General features: G+C 45.6%; 1 protein-coding gene across 5 annotated transcripts in view; it reads left to right on the forward strand.

Moving 5' to 3' along the window:
- The window catches only part of XPNPEP1 (X-prolyl aminopeptidase 1), a 384359-nt gene that overhangs the window by 253255 nt on the left and 105099 nt on the right, over window positions 1–26005 (forward strand). For all 5 annotated transcript variants that reach the window (XR_014961064.1, XM_085603445.1, XM_085603448.1 and 2 more), the window contains 2 exons: window positions 18144–18221; window positions 19237–19308. Coding sequence is in view for 4 of the 5 variants with exons in the window: in XM_085603445.1 (XP_085459571.1) it covers window positions 18144–18221; window positions 19237–19308 (150 nt within the window). In the remaining variant the exon portion in view is untranslated. The remainder of the gene's footprint in view (window positions 1–18143; window positions 18222–19236; window positions 19309–26005) is intronic.

Here is a 26005-nt window from a genome sequence, read left to right on the forward strand (position 1 = left end):
CTACGTTTAAATATGCTAACGAACCCATCCATAGAAACTCTGCATATGATTAAGCCTCGAGGGAGGCGAAACGCGTCATGCTGCTCTTGTCTCCAATAAAGAAATGAAGATATGCAACAGCATGTCGGAGCGGCCTGTTTCATGTTACGAAGGGTAACGTGCTTTTGTTGAATATGAATATATATATATATATATATATATATATATATATATATTCACTGAAAAAACCATAGGTTTCACACACGTTATAGTTAGGAAATAGCATTTAAAAAACCTTGCTAATTCACTGAAAAAACCATAGGTTTCACACATGTTATAGTTAGCTGGACATTTTACTGATAAAAAACCAATGAAATTCCCCCGTTATAGTTACTGTAGGCAACTATAACTCACGCGACCGTAATCCTCTGCTGATGCTAATACTGTATTTAGACACTTATTTGCCCATATCTTCTTCCATTAAATTTTAGCTATACATATATTACAAATATTTTTTTTTTCATAAAGACACAAATGTCATCAGCAGAGGATTACGGTCGCGTGAGTTATAGTTGCCTACAGTAACTATAACGGGGGAATTTCATTGGTTTTTTTATCAGTAAAATGTCCAGCTAACTATAACATGTGTGAAACCTATGGTTTTTTCAGTGAATTAGCAAGGTTTTTTAAATGCTATTTCCTAACTATAACGTGTGTGAAACCTATGGTTTTTTCAGTGAATTTGTACGGTTTTTTAAATGCTAAGTTACTTTACGCCATTTGTGGCGTGCGCGCCCACTTAACGCAGTTCGTTCCGTGCACGGTTTTTATCAACTTTAATAAGCCCTGTACATTTGGTGGCCTTCGGCCACCAAAAGCACAGGGGGTGAGGTCAATGTGGATAGTGTTTTTTTTATTTCGATTTTATAATTTCATGTTGCCAAAATTACGTTTTTTTTCTCTATTAATAAGCCCTGCACATTTGGTGGCCTGCGGCCACCAAAAGCACAGGGGGTGGGGTAAGTGTGGATAGTGTTTTTTTTATTTTTATTTTTTTACCGTAAGCGTACGGTAAGCTTACGGTAAGCGTACGGTAAATGTACGGTAAGCGTACCCCGCGAAATTGCCGAAAAAAAAATAAAACCGTTTTTGCTCTTGGGGGATGTTTGGGGACTCCCTCAACATGACTATGTGGGAGGGAGTTGTCAAAACAGCCCCGTAACATGTTTTTGGCCATCATGTTTGATAAACAACACTCAGTGCGAGAGACAAAATGGCGGACGCCGCTTCCTGGTTTCGGCCGATTCGAATGTTTACTAAGATCTAAGAGCCAATCAGAATCGCGCTCGTGCACGCCACCGTAAGCTTACGGTAAGCGTACGGTAAGCGTACCGTAAGCGGGCTCAGATATATATATTGATTTAAAGGCTATTTTCTCAGAATCTACTGAACAGATTTACACCAAACCTACAAAAGGCACTTCCTTGACCTAGGGACTACCTCTCTGCCAAATTTCTAGTAATTCTGTTCAGCCGTTCGGGCTGTAGCTCGTTCTAAAGGTCCTATGGAAAAATGCATGGGAAAAACGCGTTTTGGGACCCCCCTTTTATCTCAGCCCCCGCTTGACGAATCCCCCCCGAGACTTTCAGGGTAGGAGCGGAGCGTAGCGCCCCACCTATTTTGAGAAATTCGCGAGGATTCGTCGACCGGCGCCAAAGTTATTCAAAATAGAATGTTGAGGTTTTCCTATGGAAACGTGGTCCTAACTATAACTACCTACTGGCGACCGCCAGTAGGTAATATATATATATATATATATATATATATATATATATTAAACAAAGTAGGGATCAGTGAAGATCCCTATGGCTTCCAACAAGATGCAGAGGTGGCCTTAGATGCATAGAACAGGGATCTACACAGTGCTATAAAGCCAATTCAAATACCTCCTAAATAGGTCCGCTCACCAACAGTCGGAGGGTATGTAAAAGGCTATGTAAAATTTGCTAGAAGAGTATCTAAAAAAAGGCAAAGGCATTTGTAGAGGAGAGTAGGAAACTGACAGCCCATGCTTGCAGTCTGCCTTAGATGAAGCTGAAACAGCTTGCAGGCAGATGGCCACTTTTACAATGATGAGGATACACGCATGGCTGCTTTTCTTGGGTTTCAGACCATAGGTATAAGCCTATGTAGTGGATATGCCCCTTACAGGTAATCATTTCTTTGGCTCAGTCGTAGACCAAAAAGGCCAATGAGACGTCTAAAGCCACAGATGCTCTTCAGGGCTATCAAACCCTCCTAATAAGAGTGGAAGGCAGACAGAAAGGGACCAGGAAGGACATCATATTTCCTATACACAAAGGCAGGTGACACAAACCCATCACATACACCCTTGGGACTGTAATCAAGGATTTTTTTTTAGGTAAAACCGACACCCCTACAGTCACTTCTCCACAAACCCCAAAGTGACTCAGTGCAGTTCCCCACACATACAACACTTGTAGAGGGCAAAGCTTTAATAAGCACTTGGGAGTCCCTCACATCAGACATGCGTGTGCTAAATCTTGTAAGACGCTGATATTGCATAGCATTCATAAAGACACCTCCTGTAGTACTCCCAACCCAACAATACAAAACAAAATAGACGCAAATACTCCTACAAGAGATTCAGGAATTACTGCAAAATAAGTAGATAGAGACAATGTCTCTACAACAAACAAACACTGTGGTATACTCTTCATCCTTCTGAGTACCCAAATAGGACTTACTGTGCAGCCTATCCTTTATATGTGGTTTGTCAATACCCAGAAATTAAAGATGACAACACTACAGAATGTCATACCCCCTGCTTGGAAGAAACGTTTATCTAGCGACAATGGACCTAAAACACTCATATTTCTACTTCCCAGTACACCCTTCATACAGAAAATACCTCAAGTGTTCGATAGGGGCTGGGGTGTTGTATATTCAGTTCAAGGTGTTACCTTTTGGTATAAAATCTACAATGGGAGTGTATACCAAGAATCTGCCATGAGCCCATCTTACACAACAATCTATTCATGTTTAACCATACCTGGATGACTAGCTGGTAAAACATGTGAAAACATTTGATCAATGCAGGACAAATATTCTGTAAGTGGTGAAACTGCTTGATCAACTGGGTTTCACTGTGAATTGGGAAAATATTCTCAAAATGAAGAAGACTTGTCTGGGGTCTAGTATAAATTCAGTGCATTTAATGGCATACACAACCGATTTCTTACAATGATGAAACTGCTGGGTATGAAGGCCTCATGATGACTCAGCAAGGAAATAAAATGATGGAGCAAAAAGAACATGCTGAAGGTGGAGGCCTTTCACAACACCCTTTCACCAACCATCATAGCAAAAGATGCGTCGCATGTGGGCTGGGGGTCACACATAGCACAGCTGAAAATAGGCAAATTGTGGTCCACCCACTAGGAGAACAAGCACATCAATAACTAACGCTCCCTTCTCCCCATTTAGAAGGTTAGTGGAGGTTGAAAAGAATCTAAAATGGTGGTCATGTTGGGATTGTAGGCTCCATTTGGGGATTGTAGGCTCAAGCTCAGTGTCACTATCGGGCCATGCCTGTGTCAACATACACCTACAAAGAAGACCCAACCACTAGATGGTGGGGTTATGCACAGCATGTGAATATCGAAAATCGCCAAGCACAAAGCCATATTGATAGGTAAGTAACTGGTTTGTCCCTCGTAGCAAGAATTTACCCCTAAGCCGTACCTTTCTTATCTTTTGTTGACTGTGATTAAAATTTCAACATTTTTTGTTACAACCAAAAAATCAATTGTTCATGAGTAGCAAGTTACACCTGTTGTAGCACAGCATATTCCCTGCTCGTATCTCCTTTTGGCTTTGGGATGCCCATGATTGTTATAATACTGAAGATGAACTTACTCCAGTATTGGAACTTTCATAGATTCCCATAGCTTGTATCATTCCCCGTCGTCGGAATGGGAGCCTCGGTAAATAAAAAATACCATAGCAGTAGGTGCAAAAAAGAAAGAAAGGCTTGGGCCTCATCTCATTTTGTAGCATATCTACCTCTTTTTGTAAAAGAGACCAAAATAATACAACAACCAATCAGATTAGCCTCACCCCATAGAACCCTCCTGAGAGAACCTCAGAGCCTCATATTTTCTACCGCACGTTGTGCAAGGGAGTCTCCACTGAGCTCTGCTCAAATTTCTCTTCAACTTCTGTGTTTTTCAACTGTTTTCTCTTCAGTGTTATTCAGGATGTCTGACAAGGAGAAAAAGGCTTTATTCAAAGCCTGTGCTACGACAAACATAAGAACTGTATTTATTGTTTGTACCCTGATCACAAGGCCACTGACTGCAAGATCTGTCGTACCTTCTCTTCAAAGACCTTGAGAGACCGTGAGGGACGTTTGCTCACCTGGTTGCAAAAGTTAGTCACGGAAAGACCCAGTATCGAGTGACCGTGATGATGCCTCCTCTGCGACATCTTCGAGGAGATCTCAAAAAAGGGGTAGGTCTTCACCTTCAACTTCTTCTGACCCCCCCCCCCTGCCAAAGCCTTTTCAAAAGACCTCTGATAGGTCTGACAGGCGCAGTCCCATCAAATCTCCTCACCGAGGTGTAAAGGAGAGGGAAGGACTGGTTTCTGAGGAACATTCTATTAAGAAGGCGAGTCACGGGCCTTCGGTTTCACCTCCACCTTCTGAGAAGCCAAGACTGTTCAAAAAACCAGCTTCCGTCCTGCCTGAGGGGAAAGCTGACAAGAAAATCCGCCCGTCGACGATGACAGCATCAGGTACATTGACGACGGCGTCGAAGAATCCATCAACGTCTATTTCAGCTCCGTCGACGGGCTCATCGACGAGAGCTTCGTCGTCTCCAGTACCTTCGTCGACGATGACTTCGTCGACGCTGCAACCTAAGGTTCAAGTTTCCATGTCGTCGACGGTGATGACTACCTCGACGAGGATGGTGTCGACGACGTCGACAACGACATCTACAGCTTCTAGCATAATACTGATGACCGTATCGACGACGATTCCGTCGAAGATAACTCATTCATCGAAGACGGTTCAGCCGTCGACGACTTCGTCGACGATTCAAAGTGTGGCAATTTCAGTAAAAAGATGCCAGATTACACCGGAGATGACTTCTCCTCGTAGAGTGACACCACTGCCTCCAGCACTCCTTTTGGAGGAGGAGTTTTCAGATGAAGATGAGGGACCTTACATGTCAAATATCAGGACTCCGATTCTGAGGACTACTATATTGACCAAGGACAATATCTGCCGCAAACTAGGCAGGAACAGTCGCAGCAGGGCATGATGGCCATGCCGTCTTCACTGATTGCTGATCTACAGTTCATGTTGCTGGATTATAGGAAAAGATTTCCATCTCAATCTTCTGGTCAACAGTCGGTGCAAGTGCCTCCGCCTCCACCTCAATCTTCTGCTCCTGCTCCTGTTCCTCCTCTGCTTCCACAAGCTTCGGTCCTGGATCCAATGGAACCTCAACAAAATGTAGTCACAGTTCATGATGACTCATCGGATGATGAGTATGGCACAATCTCAGTCCCAGATCCAGATAGGGAATGGGATGAATATATAATTCCGGATCCCGCTTTTTCAGCCCCGGATCCTGCGGATTCTCCTCCAGCAGATATAGGGGGCTTCCACAATTTAATGGAAAGAGCATCCAAACGTTTCGATCTTCCCATACCTTCAGTAAAGTCGGAATATTTTCTTTATGATTTTAACGAGCCTTATAAAAAGTCTGTCCGTTCTATCCCAATTGTGGGCCATGTCTGGGATGAGGGGATAAAAGTAATAATCTCCAGCACACCACTGGATAAGGAGGGTAGGCGCCTTGATAATGTAGGTAAGAGGTTCTTCTCTATGTCCAGCCTCCTGGTCAGGGCGGCAAATGCCTTGGCGATTCTGGGATGATATGATCGCCAGATGTGGTGCGACTTATCTCCGTATCTGGACCAGCTATCTGAGGGATCGAAGGCTGAGGCAAAGAAAATCCTGGAGGAAGGAGAGCGTTCTTCTTCAGAAATGATAGATTGCGCAATGGACATTGCTACCACTGCTTTCCGCTCTTTGGCAGGTACGGCGGTCCTTAGACGGCAGGGCTGGCTTCAGGCCACCTGGTTTCGCCTGGAAGTCCAAAATAAAATCCTAGATCTGCAGTTCGGTGGAGAGATGCTTTTTGGAAAGCATGTGGACGATGCGCTGCAGGAGATAAAAAAGGACTTGGGACTTTGCAATACCGCAAAGTACCTTTCGGTTGTGCAAGAGGAAGAGGTTTTTCTTCATATAGAGGTGGATACCAGCAGCAGCGCTATTCCTCCTATTCGCAACAATCTCAGTCTTACAGGCCCCAGTATTCTCAAAGACCGGGCCAATCGTCGTCTTTCTCTCGCCAACCCTCTAGAGGACGACAAGGGTGCCAGGAGAGAGATTCCCCTAAGCGCCAATAGTGGCTTCCCGGCTCCGTCTACTGTTCCTTCGCCCCCTGTGACACCAGTGGGGAGGGCAGGATACCACAATACCTCCACAACTGGAATCTCATAACATCAGATCAGTGGGTCCTCAATATCATCCGATTTGGCCATACACTGGAGTTTCAACACCAGCCACCATCCAGAGCCCCTCGCGCCACCGAATCCAAACATCTGCACCTTCTACTTCTAGAAGCACACCAACTACTTCTCAAAGGAGCGATAGAGCCAGTACTTCTGTCCCAACGAGGCAAAGGATTCTATTCCCGGTTCTTTCTCATTCGCAAGACCGTAGACAAATGGCGCCCAATTTTAAACCTGAGGGGAGCTCAACATCTATCTCATAAAACTCTGGTTTCGGATGATATCCCTACAGGACATTTTGTGGCTTTTCGATCCAGGGGATTACATGGCCACTCTGGATCTCGAGGACGCATACTTCCGTATTCCCATCCACCCGGCCCACAGGATGTTTTTACGCTTTACAGTAGCCAAGAGCCACTTTCAATTCAAGGTCCTGCCTTTCGGACTCGGATACGCGCCGCGGATATTCACAAAGGTCTTGGCCCCAGTCGCAGCGTTTCTCAGAAAACAATCGCTAGAGGTTTTTCCTTATCTAGACGACTGGTTGGTGAAAGCTCCTTCTTCTCGAGCAGCTTCAAAACCAGTCAAAAGCTGCACTTGACTTTTCAGTCATCTGGGACTTCAACTCAACAAGGACAAGTCAGTCCTCTGTCCTTCCTGGTCGGCCACGTTCCTGGGGTCTATTCTGGACACAGCTTGTTGCAAAGCTTTTCCATCAGAATAAAGACAGCAAAGACTGATCACCTCCACCCGTCATTTGAAAACAAGACGGTCTCTGTCTGTTCGCCTATACACATCTCTTCTAGGGTCGATGTCATCTTGCATTCCCTTGATTCCGCATTGCAGACTTCGTATGCGCCCGCTCCAAGAGCAATTGGATTTGCAGTGGCGCCAAGCAGACGGCTCTTTCGACGACAAAGTAATCATCACTCCTCTTATGAAAGAGGCAGCCAGATGGTGGATGGTCAAAGACAATATCTCAAAGGGTCTCACCTTCACAGTCACTCCAGCTCCGTTGATACTTACCACAGACGCCTCTCTGGAAGGCTGGGGGGTGGTCTTGCAAGACCTTCAAGTGAGCGGCCGCTGGCGGCCCGAGCGACGTCTTCTCCACATCAACCTACTGGAGCTAAAAGCAATTTGGCTAGCTTTACATACTTTCCTTCCGAAGATTCGGAAATCCACCGTCCTGGTCCGTACAGACAACACGACTGCCATGTATTACGTGAACAAGCAGGGTGCCATGCATTACGTGAACAAGCAGGGTGGAACAAGGTCTCCTCTGCTGTCCAAGAAAGCACAAGAGATTTGGTAGTGGATTTTCCATCACCAAATTTCACTTTCGGCGGAATATCTTCCAGGTGCCCTCAACAAGACAGCGGATATGCAAAGTCGTCTCAAATCTGTGAGCCACGAGTGGGAATTGGATCAGCGCACTCTAGAGAGAGTTTTCAATCTTTGGGGCAGATCCTCCATAGACCTGTTTGCCACTCCAGAGAACAAGAAATGCCAGTCCTACGCAAGCAGGGAACACCATCAGGGATCATTGGGGAATGTGCTTTCGATGGCCTGGTCAGGCGCCTTTGTTTACGCCTTTCCTCCAATTCCTCTAATCCCACGACTACTCAGGAAGCTCAAAGCAGAACCCTGCAGAATGATTCTAGTGGCACCGGCGTGGCCCTGTCAGATTTGGTTTACAGAGCTTCTCCTGCTCTCCCAGGATCATCCAATTCACTTGCGTCCAATTCCTTCTATATTGACAATGTCCCAGGGCCAAGTGGTACATCCGGTCCCGAGCTCTCTGCAGTTGACTGTGTGGCTCCTGAGCACAGGGAATTTCAGGGCTTGAATATCCCTCAAGAATGTAGAGAGGTGCTAGCTCAGGGCGGCGCACCAAGTACGAATAAGACCTATTCAAAATGGAAACGTTTCTGCCTATGATGCCACCAACAGAACATTCATCCTTTTTCTTCTGCTCCTCATCAGATGTTGCCATACATTTTGTCTCTGGCCAAGTTAGGTCTCCACATTCTTCTATCAAGGTTCACCTGGCGGCAATCTCTAGGTTCAGATGAACATCTTCAGGCCCTTCTCTTTGGTCTGCGAGAATCGTGAAACAATTTTTTAAAAGGACTTTTTAGGGTTTTCCCTCCAGTTAGACCTCCTCCACCCATGTGGCAGCTCAACTTGGTCCTTGCTCAACTCATGAGGCCTCCGTTTGAGTCAATTCATAGGGCGGATCTTAAATTTCTCTCATGGAAGGTGGCCCTCCCCCTCGCTTTAACATCAGCTGGGAGGGTTGGTTAACTTCAGGCTCTCACTGTTAAGGATCCGTTCTTGCAGTTCAAAAAGACACCCTTATTCTGAGGACAAATCCAAAATTCATCCCGAAGGTTCCTTCTGATTTTCATTTGAATGAACCAGTCATTTTGAAGTCTTTTTTCCCTAGACTGACAACTCCAGTGGAGAGGTCTCTTCATTCTCTAGATGTTCAAAGGTGTTTAAAATGTTATATCCAACGCACCAAGGACTTCAGGAAATCTACTCTGCTCTTTGTCACCTTCAGTGCACCTCGCAAAAGTTTTCCCCTTTCAAAACAAGGGGTCCCGCGATGGATTGCCAGCGCGATCCACTACTGTCACCAAGCGTCTGGTAAGCCCCTAGAAGGGTGGGTCCAAGCGCACTCGACAAGATCAGTTTTGTCTTCAGCTGCTCTGTTCGCTGGAGTACCGATCAAAGACATTTGCAGGGCAGCTACATGGAGCAGTGCCCATACCTTCACGACACATTACTGCTTGGAATCTTCCACGCGGAGCAATGCTGCAGTGGGTCAGGCTGTTTTACGGAATCTTTCAGTGAGCAGTGTGCTTTCCCTTCTAACCCTCCTTCCTGTTATTTGATAGCACATTTTGTATCTGATGATGTTTGCTGACTGGTGTTTGGTAACTTTTATTTCTCGTGCTTATATACATGCAAGTTGATGCAATGTATTTTTACACAAAATGTGCTTCCTTTTTTCCTAACTGCTAGCTATTCTGATTCAAGCTATGGGAATTTATGAAAGTTCCAATACTGGAGTAAAAAAACAAGTTACTTACTGTAACTTTGGTTCTCCAGTATTGGCAACTTTCATAGATTCCCATGCGCCCACCCTCCTCCCCTGGGAAAGCTCAGCCTTCAGCATATTCTGTTATATTGTTCCACAAAGGCTACGAAAATCTGAGGCTCTGAGGTTCTCTCAGGAAAGTTCTATGGGGTGAGGCTAACCTGATTGGTTGTTGTATTATTTTGGTCTCTTTTATAAAACGAGGTGGATATGCTACACAATAAGATGAGGCCTTTCTTTCCCTTTTGTACCTACTGCTATGGTAGTTTTTTATTTACCGAGGCTCCCATTCCGACGACGGGGATTGATACAAGCTATGGGAATCTATGAAAGTTACCAATACTGGAGAACCAAAGTTACAGGTAAGTAACTTGTTTTCTTCTTTGGGATTTGAGTGCAATTCATCTTATCTTGACCTGCCTACGATAAGGATCTTTTCTCCTGAAGTGATACAAACCAGCTCCAATCTCTAGTTTTGTGTTTATGTATAATGTTCCATCTAGACATCATCTTTCTCCTAGAACTGTTATCAAGCCACAACACCCACTGTGCCAGATTTATGAATGAGTAGCGACAGCACCATAGTGCTTCTGCACAAGGCCCTTGGCCTCAAGCTATCGGAATCAGTTTTCCATTTGATAATTTTCAGTGGTAAACATACTCTTGTTAAACATTGCACATTCTGGCAAAGGGGATGTAAATCCAATGGCATGGGTGTTGTTGAATGAACCAAATATTTACAGAAAGAAGAGGGTTCTCAACCAGAATAAATTGTTCTTTAACATTTTGTAAGACTATTTCACTGTAGTTCTTTAAATTCTATCAGTACATTGAGTGATGTTTATTGAAACAAAATAGTTTGTAAACTTTCCGGGAACCTTATCTATGCCTCAAGGACGATACTGTTAGTAATTCAATTCACAATTTAGTTTACAAGTGCAAGGTATATATTGTTAGAATGAATGTAGCAACATTTTAGTCTATTAAAACTTATGAGTGGAGTTATTCTGTTCAAGATGCATGCGCAATGAAGTAAAGGGATTTCTTTGATTGAAGCAAGGTCTTGATAATACATTGCAAGGTTTAACCACTGGATTAGTATATGCTTCTCTCTCTCATTTAGCACCAAATTATAATATGTTTACAAGTTCCAGGGGCTAAATTAGTGCACTATGTTCAGTCAATACAAATGTTACATATTACATTAATCTGACAATAAAAGACTTTGTAGAACAAATAAAAAATGTAAGGAAAAGTGGGATAACGTTTGGGTTATTCGCTGTCTTCCCCGACTTAACAAAAAGAATGATTTCAGTGGAGGTCCTTCACCTCACTGAAGGCAAATACATAGCTCCAAGTACAAGCTTTCAATAGGGGGCACATGAGAAGTGAAGCTCCCTGCAGACTTTCATGTACATGTTGTGCATTTGAACCCTGGAAGAAAGTTCGAACAAGCACCCTTTGAGATTTTATAATTTATCTGCTCAGTTTATTTTTTTTACTCAAGAATAGATGCCGACCTCTCTACTGAAAGGAGAGGGAAAGATAAGGAAGTGGAAGAGAAGGTCAGCATTAGGAAAGGCGGAGGACTGATAGAAAAGCTCAGTAGGATATTGATATACTAGATTCAGGAAGAAGAAAGAAGTACTCCACAGGAGACTGAAAGGCAACATACAGAGGAAGGCAAGGAGCACAAGAGGTGGACCCTTTTCCGGGAGGTGGAGAGGCGAAGCAGCAGTAGGGCAGAGAAGGTAAATTTACAGCTTATGAGAAAAAAATTCCATTATGTGGCTGTGCCCACTATATGGAGAGCAGGTCACCTGAGAGCCTGCAGGTTAGCACTGTAACTTTACGAATCATTCTGTATGCTACATCGCTTCATAAGCCAGGCCTATAGCTAAAAGAAAATTGTTCTTGCTTTCGGATGCCGGGATGCAAGTGCAGCATAGCCCTGATCCTCCCAGGCATTTGTGCAGCATACACTTGGGGGAACTACAGGGTTGCCCATACACCAGTTTATCACCTGACTAGGTATTTGATCTCTTATGCTTTCAAGGGATGCAGTGTCCCCCCTACGGCCAGTGCTCCATCTGTTGAGTTGGTACCTCCAATGAACAAGTCAATAAGCACAAAGTACTGCACTACTAAAATAGCAAGGCCTGTTATCTCGAGGGCAGCCGGGCCTCTGCAGTGAACTGACTGATGCTAGAAATTCAGTTGAGCATGCCAAGACCCCCTGTGGGTAGCCAAATATGTACCATGTCACAAAGGTTCCATAATGTCAAATTCACTGAGTAACTGAAACCCGGAGAGTCCATCCTGTGAAGGAAAAAGCACAAACTTAGACAAAATGAGTGACCTTTCTGTCTCAAGCCTCCACAGGTGATGTGCCAATCTGACCCAGGTGCCTGTTAGGTCCTATAAATTGCCACAGGCCGCTACAATAGATATGCTCCACACATCTGGGGCTGGGGTTGGTGTGGAGGTAAGAGTGGAAGGACAGTGAACCGACACCACTTTGTATCGTTGTGGCTGTATATAGAGCACTCTGCGTTAATACTTCTGAGAGTTCTGAACAAGACACAGTTTTGGATGGTAGGTTGGGGATGGTGGCACAATGGGTCACAGGCTGGTAGAGGGGGCAAGGGACAGAGCATCTCAACTCCGATAGAATGAGAAAAAGACAAGGAGTTAAGGGTAGAGCAAGTGGAATAGCAGGGAGTGGGCAGGGGACAAAGAAGAGTAAAGGGAGCCATACCCATAAAACAATGCCTACCATGTTTGGAGATGGTTTAGGATGGGAAAGCACAGGCTGGCTCATCTTCACTATTTATCTTCATACCATTGGCCCAATAGCAAGTAGACAGACAAATGCACATGTAGTGCCGACAGAGGCTCACCATCCTATTTGGTGTCTAAGAGATGTTATTTTTTTAAGGCATCAATCTACTGTTGTCCAAAGATATTAGCAGTTGTAAGAGTTGCAAAGCAAAAGACGATTATAGATTGTGGGACCATTGCACAAAACACATAGGGATATCATATCTGAAATGCACCTCATTAAAACCAGTGTGACATTGCATGACCATTGATTTTTGATAATGGGGTGACCTTTCCTTTTTTTTTAAATCCTAAACGAACTGTAGTGAAAATCTCAGACCACAGCCGATTAATAAAGAGTTATTTACAACAAACACAAATAACCAACTATCAAAACTAGAGAAAATATGTATAGATGTGCTATCTAATAGAGATTTTTAGCTGCAGATTCTTTACCTTGGATTTATTCCCATGATCTGGAAATTGTTTCATGAGCAGTACCCCTGCACGCAGGTAGGTGGCGTCATTCAGTAACGTCTGCAGTGCCTTTATATGCGCCACCTAGGCACCCTGGCGTCAGTTGTTTTCTTTCTGTGCTAGTCAGCACAGATACGGGATTAGCTACCATTTAGTTACTTTGCTTATTAAGCTTTTTAAAGAAAAAAAAAGTCAATGCCTTTGTTTTTTTGAGTTCTTACCTTCTGGTATGGCAGAAATGTCATGTAGGAAGGCCGGCTTCAAGCCCTACAGTTCCTGTCACTGACATGTCGGTGATGGGCCTTCTCCTTGTTTTCCTCTGGTGCCTTGATCAAGACCATGACTTGAAAGCTTATCCCAACTTCTGCCTCGTGCATCTAACGACCCTGAGGGAGCGATCCCTTGAGCTCCTTGCAGCTTGACGCGCGACGCTCAAAGTCCTGATCGAGAGGAAGGTCCCGCTTTCTCTCCCTACCGTGACTACAGAGGAGGAAGCTTCATTCGCTGTGGTGGTGAGGAGGGCAGCTGAGATCCTGGATCTTGGTTTGCCCTCGATGGCAGTCAAAGCTAATGTCTCAACGGAAGTGCTTCAACTGGGAGTGTCCCCTTCCGAACCACTTCTCCCATTCAACGAAGCAATTAGTGATGTCCTACATGGGACCTGGTCCAAGCGCAACACAGAATCTCCTGTGAACAGGACAGTTGCCCGCCTCCACTACCACGCTCCAGGGGACCCCAAATTCCTCACGGAACATCCTGCCACGGAGAGCTTTGTTGTCCAATTCTCCATTTCACATGTAAATCCTGGAGCTTTCCCAACCACTCCGTCAGTTCAGAAATTCTAGAGGCTGGACAATTTAAGCAAGAAAATGTTTCTGGCATTGCGGTTAGGGAACACCGCGTGCCTTTTGGGCCACTATTCACATCCCCGGTGGGATACTGTTGCACAGGTGCTGCCAACAGTCCTGTAGGTGGCCCTCTACCAGGCTGTTGCTGACAGGATGGATGTGGCTAAGTTCACCATTAGATGTGGAGTAGACACTACTGACTCACTAGGCAGAGTGGTTTTGTCAAAAGTGGCTCTGCAACACCAGGCCTGGTTGAGGACTAATGTATTTTCTGGGGATGCCCAGACAATACTCATGGATATGCCCTTTGATGGCTACCGTCTCTTCGGAGACGAAGCTGATTCAGTGCTGGAACACTTTAAGGACAGCAGGGCGGCAGGCTGGTGCTTGGGTGTTTATATGGCCTCTCTTCACCCTCAATCTGCCTTTCGTGGCTACGGAAGTGGCATACAGTTGGGTCCTTACCCCTTCCCCCAGCCATCGCGGCGCACAAACTTTTTGCCTCTGTGTGCCCGTGGATGCAGTACCTACCAGCCTTGTGGGTCGGGTGGTCAGTGGTTGGGTCAGTCAACCACCCCCGGCATCCGTAGCCTCCAAACCCTCCTAGTCTGCCCGTTTACCATCATGGGTACCCAGTGCGCGGCAGGATTCGCAATCACCTGCACCACTGGTAGTCCGTAACATTGGACAGGTGGAATTTGCAGATTGTCCAAAGGGGCCACTCCCTTTCCTTCGAGACTACCCCCCATCTATGCCACCTACTTGCAAAAGGCTGACAGAGGACCCCATATTTCTTCTCCGCCAGGAAGTGATGCCTGTTTTGACCAAAGGAGCCATGGAGTGAGTGCAGCCGCCAGAAGTGTCTTGTGATTGATATTCCCGCTACTTTCTGGTGCCCAAGGATGGAGACCTTCGTTCTGTCCTAGACCTACGCTCTTTTGACTTTTTCTTCAAGAAGGAGAAGTTTAAAATGCTCACTCTTGCTCTGGTCCTATCTGCCCTGGGCCCAGGAAACTGGATGATACCTTTGGACTTGCAGGATGCATATTTACATATTCCCGTCCTGCCTGCCCACCAGCATTACCTGCGGTCCACGGTGGGCTGCAAGCACTTTCAATTCGCTGTGCTTCCTTTCGGCCTCACCAGTGCCCCTCGGGGGTTCACCAACGTGATGGCAGTGGGTGCAGCTCATCTGCGTAGATCAGGGGTGCCAGTCTTCCCCTATCTTGATGACTGGCTGTTGAAGGTGGGCTCGCCCCAAGTTGTCGTCTCCCACCTTCAGAATATGGCGGACCTCCTGCGTTCGCTGGAGCTCATTATCAACCTGCCGAAGTCACACCTGACTCCCTCTCAGATGCTTTCTTTCATCTGAGCTGTTCTGGACACGGTGCAGTTTCTGGCCTAGCCTCCCAAACGGTGAGACCAGGATGTGCAGGCTATGATACCGATTTTTCAGCCTCTCTCCTCTACTTCGGTAAGACATACTCTAAGGCTGCTGAGCCTCATGGCCACCTGCATCCGACTGGTGACATGTGGGCTCTGCAGTGGGACCTGAAGTTCCAGTGTGTGCAGCATCAGTGGAATCTCTCCTACATGGTCCCGATCTCAGAGGGAACTGCGAAAGATCTGCAGTAGTGGTTAACAAACCACAGTTGACTCTGCGGCATACCCCTCTTCATTCCTCAACCAGATCTCACAGTAGTGACGAATGCGTCACTCCTGGGATGGGGGCTGCCATCTGGGAGAGGTAGGGATCCTAGGACTCTGGTCTCCAGCAGAATCCGGACTCCACATCAACCTGTTGGAGCTCCGAGTAATCCGATTGACTTTGAAAGCCTTTCTACCCTCCATGCAGGTAAGGATGGTGCAAGTGTTCGTGGACAACACCACTGCCATGTGGTGCTGCTACAAACTGGGCGGTGTAGGGTCGTGGACCATTTGTATAGAGGCCCTGTGTCTCTGGACTTGGCTGGAACAGCAAGTCATATCCCTGGTGGTTCAACATCTGGCGGTTTCTCTGAACAGCAGAGCAGATGAACTCAGCCGAAGATGCCTCGCAGATCACAAATGGCGTCTCAATCCGGAGATTGTGCAAGTTCTCTTTCAGCAGTGGTGAAAGCCTTGGTTAGATCTGCTTGTTACTGACGAGACTGACTGTTCTGCGTGCTGGAATTTCCAAGGCGGCTCTCTCCCGGAGACACTTTTTGCCTCTAATGGAGCTCGGGCGTCCTGCACGCCTTTCTGCCCATACCACTCCTGCACAGAGTTCTCTTAAGATCAGGAACGGCCGGACCCAAGTCATAGTTGTGTCTCCAGATTGGGCTCAGAGTCTGGTATCCTGAGCTGCCGAGCATGGCCATCGGTCCACCAATCAGGCTGCCCTTCAAAAGGATCTTCTTTCGCAGTGGAAGGGGAGGGTTCTCCACCTGAAACTGTCAACGCTCCGCCTTCGTACATGGAGATTGAGCAGTGACATTTGACAGCTTTCGACCTTTCTCCCAAAGTCTGTGACATTATCTTGGCAGGCAGGCGTCCCTCCACCAAGACAGTTTACACCTGCCTTTGGGCAACATTTATGACATGGTGTACAGAATGACAAATTGATGCCATTTCTGCCCTCTTTCTCAGGTACTTCTGTTCATCTTTTCCCTTGCCCAGCAGGGCTAATCACTAGGCACTCTCTGCCATTTCCGCTTTTCTGCAGTTGCCTGATCAGCCATCCCTCTACAGATCCCCTATTGTTAATAGGTTTCTGAAAGGTTTAAATTTGTTTCTGCCTTCTCCCTTTATTATGCCCTAGTGGGACCTCAATCACCTCTTCACTTTTCCTGTGTGCTCTCGCTTTGAACCTCAGCACAATTGTCCACTCAAGCTCCTTACCATCAAGACGGCCTTCCTAGTGGCAGTAACATTTGCCCAGGGGGTCAGTGAGCCTCAGGCCTTGTCATCTAAGCCTCCTTATGTTAACATCTACCCAGACAAACTGGTGCTTTGTACGAGAGCTTCCTTTCTTCTTATGAAAGTGAACACTCCATTTCACATTTCCCCGTCTGGATCCAAAGGAGCTTTGCCGATCGACCTTGATCACACACAAGAGTTCTGGGTGCATGACCAACTCTTTGTGGGGTATGTCAGAGCAAAGAAGGGACAGGCTTTACAGAAAAGGACCATCTCGCGATGGATCGTACTCTGTATCAAAATCTGCTACACAGTGGCTAAAAATCAACCCCCTGAGGGTTTGCGTGCTAATTCCACCAGAGCTATAGCTGCAACAACTGCAGTAGCTTGCCGATTTCCAGTCCTGGGCATCTGTTAGGCAGCAATGTGGACTTCCCTGCACATGTTTACCAAACTCTACTGTCTGGTAGGGTTAGGCACTTTGCCTGTTCGGTCCTGCAGAACGTCCTCATGTGGAATTGGTTGGCAGACCCTCCTCCAGGTAGGTATCGCTTGGGTATCTATTCTAAGGTAAGGAATCTGCCGATAGAGATTTCTATCTTACGAACAAGTTACTTAACTTCGGTAGCGCCTTATCTCGTGGAGACTATCTTGCTGCAGATTCCTTACCGACCCACCCATCTTCCCCGCTCTGGAAACGGATTTCTAGAGACGGGGCTTTCCTCTTTCAGGCCCTAGTTTTCCACACCAGTGATTAATGTACTTCTTGGTCTGCGCTTTTTGCGTGGAAAGTAACTGACATCAGCACCCCTAGGTTGCACCTATATAGGCACCGGGAACGTCACTTCTGGCGCGGACGATGCCAACAATGCCATGCAGAGCCGAACTATGCCACCTACCAGTGCCCAGGAGTACAGCTCACAAAAGAAATTCCGGATACAGTCAGACGCCTGGGGATAATTCTAAGCTAAGGAATCTGCAGCTAGATGGTCTCTCCCAGATAAGGCAATACTGAGGCTTAGTAACTTGTTCTTTAATAATCTATGTGACATTGTTCAGTCACAGGGATTGAAAACTAGCCCACAGGTTCGGAACGCAACAAAAATTTATTATGATTGCTGTACCAAGCAATCCCTATATCGCACTGCTACTTAAATTGGTTTTCATTTTCTATTCTAAATATAAATATTTAAACCATGAGTTGATCTAGATTGTCATTGCAGTTTTACTGAGTAGTTTGTATTTTTTAGCAAAACGTTGAATATATTCACCTACTAATCTTCATGTCTGGGTTTGAGATATTGGGGTGGATGGAAAGCTTTGCATAAGAAATGTAGGTTGTTTAAAAAACAAAATGCTATTAAATTGATCCACAAATCCAGAATTTTAACAAGAAGTTTTTTCAGCCAACAGGAGGACTTTGTTGAATTGAGTTTTCCAACTATTTCGAGCACCGGACCCAATGGTGCAATCATTCATTACCAGTAAGGAAAACATAATTATTTTGTAGATTTTACTTTAAACAGCAAAGCTTTCATCCCAAAAAAGTTACCTGTGTCTTAATTATCACTAACTAACACACTGGCTTTCCTTCCATTGATACTGTTTTTTGCAAACCATCCTATGCAGTTGGATGTCTTTAAACCGCTGCCCAAACCTGCATGTAGTTTTTCTGTGTTTTCTGATTCGCCCCATATAACTGTATTGATTAAGAGATTTTAGGCAATATAACAGATTTTCATTTCATGCATGCCTGTTGATTCACTGCTACATGTGCAGTTCAGGATAAATTCCCTGATGCCTTCATGTGTGGATGCCAGTTTTGCTTAGAATGGTCTACTCTCGGTTGTGCAGAAGCATAGTTAAATTGACTAGATTCATGGTGTGAGGGTCTGTGACACTATTCTTGATGAATCCTGTGCCCATCAGTAAACATGACAAATGCAGGTTCCTTTCTCATCGCAGGTATGTTTGGTGTTTTGTCTTGTCTTCTTGGGCGCTCCAGGGTGAGCATCTTTCAGTTCTTGCAGGATATGCGTATGCCACCAACATTTATGTTTCTGAACTGTTATGATATACCTACTATTTTTTAAATACATTGGCTAAATTGTAAGTTGATTTTCTCCCTGTGTTGTAAACAACCCAGTTTTCTAAAGTCGTAAACCTTGTCACAGAACATTAATGGCACACTGGTCTTGCTTTAGTATAGTCTATATTGGTTCCATTTCCCACTCAAGCGTGAAATTTGTAACTGCTGTCGGCAGGCGAGAGGTGTGTGCAGTGGAGCAGAGTAGAACTATTTCCCGCAGACTTATTTAGGTCCTCTCTCCTGCCTCCTCATCCCTGATAAGCATTTTGTGCAAAAAGCCTCAAGCAAACATAGAATTAATAGCTGCAGCTCACTGCGGTGTGTCTTTGTTGTTTGGAATTGGCCAAACCTTTTGCTGGAACCAAATACCTCTTGAGCACACTGTAATTTGTCTTGTGTTTCATTTATAGACCAGTTCCTGAAACAAACAGGCCACTGTCGGTGAATGAAATCTTCCTTCTGGATTCTGGAGCACAGTACAAGTAAGTGTGCCTTGATGGAAAACACCGATGGCGCTCTAAATGTTTTCATTTATTTTACGTGATATCGCCATCATAACTTTGTGTGTGTGTGTTAACGTCACTTAGTGTTTTCTAATGTCTGCTTCAGTAAGTGCTTTTTATTTTTTGTCTTTCTTCACCTTTGTCTCATGAGCCACCATGTCGACTCACTTTGAGAAGTGCCTTTAATGTCCTGGAGGGATAAACCTGATGTGTGCGTGAGGCTTTCAGTTTCTCTCTCTTACAAAGAATCCCGAAGACACCAGACACAGCTTCTAAGAAGGAATGAAAGACATCGCAGCCTGGATGAGCGACAGCTGCCTTAAACTGAACTCGGAGAAGACCGAGGTCCTCGTCCTTGGACCCTCCCCCACAGCATGGGACAGAACCTGGTGGCCCCCTGCTCTCGGAAACCCACCCACGCCAACCCACCACGCCACGCCCGGAACCTCAGCCTAATCCTAGACTCCTCCCTCACCATGACCCGCCATATCAACGTCGTAGCCTCGACCTGTTTCAACTCCCTCTGCATCCTCCGAAAGACCTTCAAGTGGATCCTCCATGAATGCAGACAGACCGTCACCCACGCACTCGTAACCAGCAGACTGGACTACAGCAACGCCCTCTACGCCAGAATCAACAAATCCCTGCTATGCAAACTCCAAACCATCCAAAACACCGCGGCCAGACTCCTCCTCGGAACCCCACGACACGAGCACATGACCCCACACCTAAGAGACCTCCACTGGCTCCCCATCGAGAAGAGGGTAACCTTCAAGCTACTCACTCACGCCTACAATTCCTCCACAACATCGGACCCAAATACCTCAACTAAAGAGTCTCCTTCCACGTACCCAAGAGTAACCTTCTCTCCACCGACCTCGCCCTGGAAGAGACCCCACGCATCCGCAGAACCCGAGCAGGCTGTAGAGCAAAGACCTGGAATGAACTCCCAGTCAACATCAGACGCCCCCCCAGTCTGAACACCTTCAGGTAGAGACTCGAGACCTGGCTCTTCGACTGACCCAGAGCATCATCCCTCTCCCCCCCCCCCCCTCCCCCCCCCCTTTCCCACGACTTGAGACGCTCACGGGGAGTAGCTCGCTTTACAAACCCCTGATTGATTGATTGAGGTGAAAAATATGTCTGGTGCCATACAGGTGGTTCAGGGAGGGAATTTGTCTGGGAGGTGGGGGGGGAGGGGTTAGGAGGATTGGGGGGGGGCGCAGTGAGAATTGGGTCGTTCATCTGGGCAAGCCACTTGCTACAGAGGGGCAAGAGAGCAGTTATTCTCCTTTTCTGCCCCTAGTGTGACCATGTCTGCCCATCTCCCCAGAAGGGGCCGTAGAGCTGTTCATGTTTCTACTCGACATTGAAAAACTCGATTTCGAGATGGATTGAGGGTGTCACGAATCTCTCCTTTGGCTTCTGCTGCTTCATAACTCTCTGGTCTCTCTGGGTCGAGGTAATTTCAGTCACCAAGAGTTCCCTTGTCAGCTCTTTGTCGAAAGGCCACATGACTACTTCTCGTAGGAAATTCACATCCTGAAGGTATGGAAATCTTTCTCTTCCTTAACCCACCATAAGGAGTTCCTTTCTAGTCTGGTAGCAGAGTATCAAATACTGCTACCCAGAGGTCAAGAGGGTCTTCCTGCTTTCACAGTGCCTTCTCCAAATATTCTAACACAAAGCCATTGCTATCACCACTCCTGAGAAGAAAAACCAGCAAGAAAAATTACAAAAGGTTTTCCACTCATGTTACTCCAAGTAAAAGAGTATTCTAGATCTCAAAGATCCAGTTTGCTTACTCCTCCCAGAAGAGATTCTTGCTCCTCATCAAACATGAGTGTTATGCCAGTCATATCACCTGAATCTCCACCTATTTGGGTTTCACTCATGGATGATGTAGTCTCTCTTCATGAGGTTACTAATAGAGCTTGAAGCAGGCTGATCATTGAGGCATCCACTTTGTGTATATAACTTTGTCATACTTTAGACTTTGCCCGCAAAACCACCGGCTAGATTGATTATAGCTCCGATTATAGTTTTTTGGCAATTACTATCCGTACCTTTCTAACTCCGGCATCCATCAAGCCTTTAAACTGACTAATGGAGAAGAAGTACAGACTTCAGACTCTGATCCATCCTTTTTGAGAGAAATTGTACCTCTGGATTTCCATTGTTGTGTCTGAGACTACCTAGCAAACACTATAATACCGCTAGTCCTGCCTCATCTGCTACCTTGGTGAAAGGAAGCAAATGGCTGGATGCAGTGACTAATAAAGTCTGCATGACTTCCGCTACAGCTTTGAGAGTGGCAGATCCCACAACCCTGCTTGACTGATGCAATGGCCTGTTTTGGGATTAGCTAGAACGTTTCAGTGATTGACTTCTAAGAAATGAAAGGGAGGATTTGAAAGAAATTCTAATGGAGTAGATGGCTGTGTGAGTCCAGACAGTTTGCAGATTTCACAACCCAAAACATATGCCGTGGTCCATCACTGACTATATTTAGGAAACAAGATTTCACTACAGACTCATTCAGAATTGTAACTGATAAGTATTGATGTTAATGGACAGAACAATTGTTCATTGCATTCAATAAAACAAATTCAAAACAGTAGAAGACTAGCCAAAAAGAAATCAAACAATTTATTTAATAATATCAATAAGATGCAAGAAGTACATTAGCTCTTGGTGTACCTCCGGTTCACACAACAAAACATATAAAGGCAACGTGTTTTTGTTTTTTGAGTTACAGACCATGTATATCAAGGATATATCTGTAGTATGTCAATGGCGTTTCGAGTTTGAGTGATTTAAAGGGTCATCTCCAGGACAACAAAAAATTGTATGCACACAGTACTTTTACTGGAAAGCCAAATGGATTTGACAGAGAAACTGTATGCATACAGCAGGAGCATGTAGTTTCACACATATATGGAGTTAGGAGCAAGGGAGAGCATTAACTAAGCTGGATAGAATCGTGGCAAGGAATAGCCGAGTCGGAGTAGACTGTTAAGTCAGAACTGTTGAGGGTTGAGCCCTAAAACTTGTAGGCTTGTAGAAAAGGAAGACATTTCCTAAAGTCTAGTTTAAAGGGTTTGGTTTAGGGTAAGAGAGGACACATTTTCTCCAGAGAAGAAAACAACGATAGCATCAACATCAGTAGAAACAGCCTTCTGCAGCTCCTGGGAGGGCTCCATTGACTAGACAATGAGTCTTCTCTCTGCCGACAACACACAGCATTCCAGTGGGCGGAAGTATTTGCAACCATTTTCCCTCCTGGCAGTTCATTGCAAGAGATATTCTTGTTATTATTAGTTATCATAATGGACACATTTCAACACCAACGCATTCGCGTACAATGTTAGACACAAGGATGATATTGACAAGATTGACCAAAGTCCTCTAACTGTCAATATTACAAAGCTTCATCCTCTTTCCCAATCAATTTGCACCAGAGTCCCAGTTCCGATGTCCCATTAACAACCCCAGCATTAAAGCCGGGGGGAACGAGAGGAAGAAAGGGGTGGGGGGGAACAGGTGGGGGGGAGAAGAGGACGGTGCTGGCTTCCTTAGGAAGTGTTCTTGTAAGCTTACTTAAACACGCTCTGCCAGTGTACAAGTAGACTGTGTCCATGGTATAGCAGTCATTTAGACCGGAGGGGGTCTCTTCTTGATCTTGTGGGTGGGAGTTGGGATATCTCTGTAGTGGTTCTCTGATATACCTAAGGTGAGCCTGTGCAGCCATTAGTTCCCAATAATCAGACAGCTGTTCATGACAAAGCGCTGCGTCCTTAAGCCAGTCAGCGGCACGAGGACTCCTACGGTGGCCCCAGCACATCGCTATCCACCGCTTGGCTAGCAGCAGAAGCATTGCCACTAATTTTCTGTCTGTCGCAGGCGCAGATCATACATATTCCAGCAACGCTATCGGGGGGAATGCTCTATCTGGTATTCACACATCTTGTCCAACACATCAAAAATGTTCTCCCAGTATTGAGCAATTTCTGGGCAGATCCAGGCCAGGTGCAGGAAAGTCGCATCCTGGGCCTGACATCTCACCCATCTTGCATCCTCACTGAAGCCAACTTTGTGTAACCATTTGGGCGTCCTATATAATCTATGGATAAAGCTTGAAATGAATTAACCTCAGCCTGTAGTTTGGGGACAGCTTCCTAGCTTGCACGCAGCAGTAGGCCACTGCTCGTCCTCTATGGGGAAATCCAGCATCTCTTCCGCGTCGTTGGGACGCACACTGCAGTATCGCGCTGCATACCCGTGTATAAACGAGTGATAAGTTTATGTGGTGATGGGTAGGTTCAGAAATCTTCCAAAACTTGGAATGTAGGGGTGCGCCCTCGGGAAAGAGGCAAAGCAGGCGCACGGCTACTAAAACATCATTCTGTCGAGCAACCCCGTGTTTTCCCCCCGCAAGCTCACTGTCGGCCAGTATAAAGTTATCTTCGGGGAACGATTGTATGTCTCCACAACGCATGCCTTTACAACACGCAAGTGTTCTTACAACGCGTTACCATTACAACGCAAACTTTAACCACTCCTATACCTTTACAACGCATACCTTTACAACAAAGTTTGTTGTAAAAGCATATGTGTGGTTTAAGTTGTGATTGAAAATATATGTATTTTACAGGTAAATGTAAACGTTATTTATCTATACATTATAGTTTTCTATTTCTCTGTAAAATACTTATAATTTCTTAGTAATGGCATGCATGGTAATGCATGAAAATACATGTAAAACAAAAATAACGTACGTTTTATGTTTTTATATATTGCACACACAATGATATCTGTTGAAATATTTAAAGCCATACATATATAAATACAACAACCCCTACCCACCCTAAAATTACCCATGCCAACCCAAAACCACTACCCACCCTAAAACTACCCTTGCTACCCCAAAATCCCTACCTATCCTAAACCCTAAAACTACCCTTGCCACCCCACAACACCTACCCACCCAAAACCCTAAAAATACCCTTGCCACCCCAAAACCTATACCCACCCTAAACCCTAAAATTACCCATGCCACCACAAAACCCATACCCACCCTAAAATTACCCCTGCTACTCCAAACCCCTATCCAACTTAGACCCTAAAATTACCCTTACCACCCCAAAACCCATGCCCAACCTAAACCCTAAAATTACTCATGCCACCCCAAAACCCATATCTGCCCTAAACCCTAAAATGACCCTTGCCACCCCAAAACCCATAGTCCCCCTAAATGCTAAAAATTTTCCTTGCCACTCCCAAAACCCCTACCCACTCTAAACCCTAAAATTGCCCATGCCACCCTAAAACCCCTACCCATCCTAAACCCTACGTTTACCCATGCCACCCTGTGAGAAAGTGGCTCTGTATATACTGTTACCAAATAGGTACAGTGTGTACAGAGTCCACAGTCCCCAGAGGTTTGGCAGAGGTTAAAGTTAGATATAACCTTACTCTCCAAAGTGGTAGCCTGGTCGAGCAGTAAGGCAGTATCAGAGGACAGTGTAAAGCATTTGTTGTACACACTCAGTCAGCAAATGGTCTCACACACTCAAAAACTGAACTCTAGGCCAATGGTTTATATAAAAAATATATGGTTGTTTTTATTTTAGAACCAACAATAGGTATCACAATGTACTTTCTCAGAATGAGATGCGGGTAAAGTATGTTCTTGTTACTTTTGTAATCCAGGGCTGGGCTCCTAGGCTCAGTGCTGGGACCTCTATCTAAAACAGGTAAGTAATTATGTTTTCACAATTGGTACGATTTTTAAAGAATATTTGTATGTTGCAAAAATCAACACTTAGAAGAAATTTCACAGAAGAACAGTCAGTGATTTCCTATGGGAGAAAATTGTGTTAGTGGTAAGTACGGTTGTGAGTACTTTTCAGGGGCAGTGCTGGGCACCAAGATCCAGCACTGGGATCTCTCCTAATAGCAGGTGAGTATTTCCGCTTTCGTTACTCAGTTGATTTTAGGTGAATATTTTAAGTTTTAGAAACTCCACACTTAGAAGAAATTTCAGGAGAAACCAGTCAATGTTACCCTTTGGAAGAAAAGTGAGTTATCAGCTTTTGGGTAAGTACTTGACTGGCAGAGTTAAGGTTCTGGGTACAGACTCCGGGGTCTCCCAGGGTCAGGTTGGTGCAGTTGTTACACCCTCAGCAGCACTGGGGCGGCCGGGTGCAGAGTGAGTTAGGCCCAATGTTATCCTATGGGAGGCGGGGGGCCTTGGTTGGTGGCTGCTGACTAGCAGGCCACGCGGCTGTGGGAGCTGGGCTCCTGGTCACTTGCTCAGGGCAAATGGGGAAGTAGGTAGGAGTAGAAGTTGTATTGCCAGGGCCACTCGGGCGGCTGGGTGAAGGGTGCTTTTGAGCCTTCAGGCGCTCAATGGATTTCAATGGGAAAGCTCAAGGACGAACAAAGGCTGCAAGCTCAGGGACAAAGATTCTTCGGGTGCCACCACCACTTCAAGAGGTAAGTTGGGTAGTTGGAGGATAGGTAGTTACCAAGGAGTCGGGCACAGGGGCCCGTAGGGCCCCGGGGTGCCTTTTGATGTCGGGAAATCTTACCCTCTGTTGATCGTGGTTGGGGGGGGTCCCTGGTTCTGAGGCTGCAGGCATCGTCAGGAGCGTCGAGGTGGGTCCTTGGGGTC

The sequence above is a fragment of the Triturus cristatus genome, chromosome 1_2, assembly GCF_964204655.1.
Source record: "Triturus cristatus chromosome 1_2, aTriCri1.1, whole genome shotgun sequence".
Taxonomy (NCBI): Eukaryota; Metazoa; Chordata; class Amphibia; order Caudata; family Salamandridae; genus Triturus; species Triturus cristatus.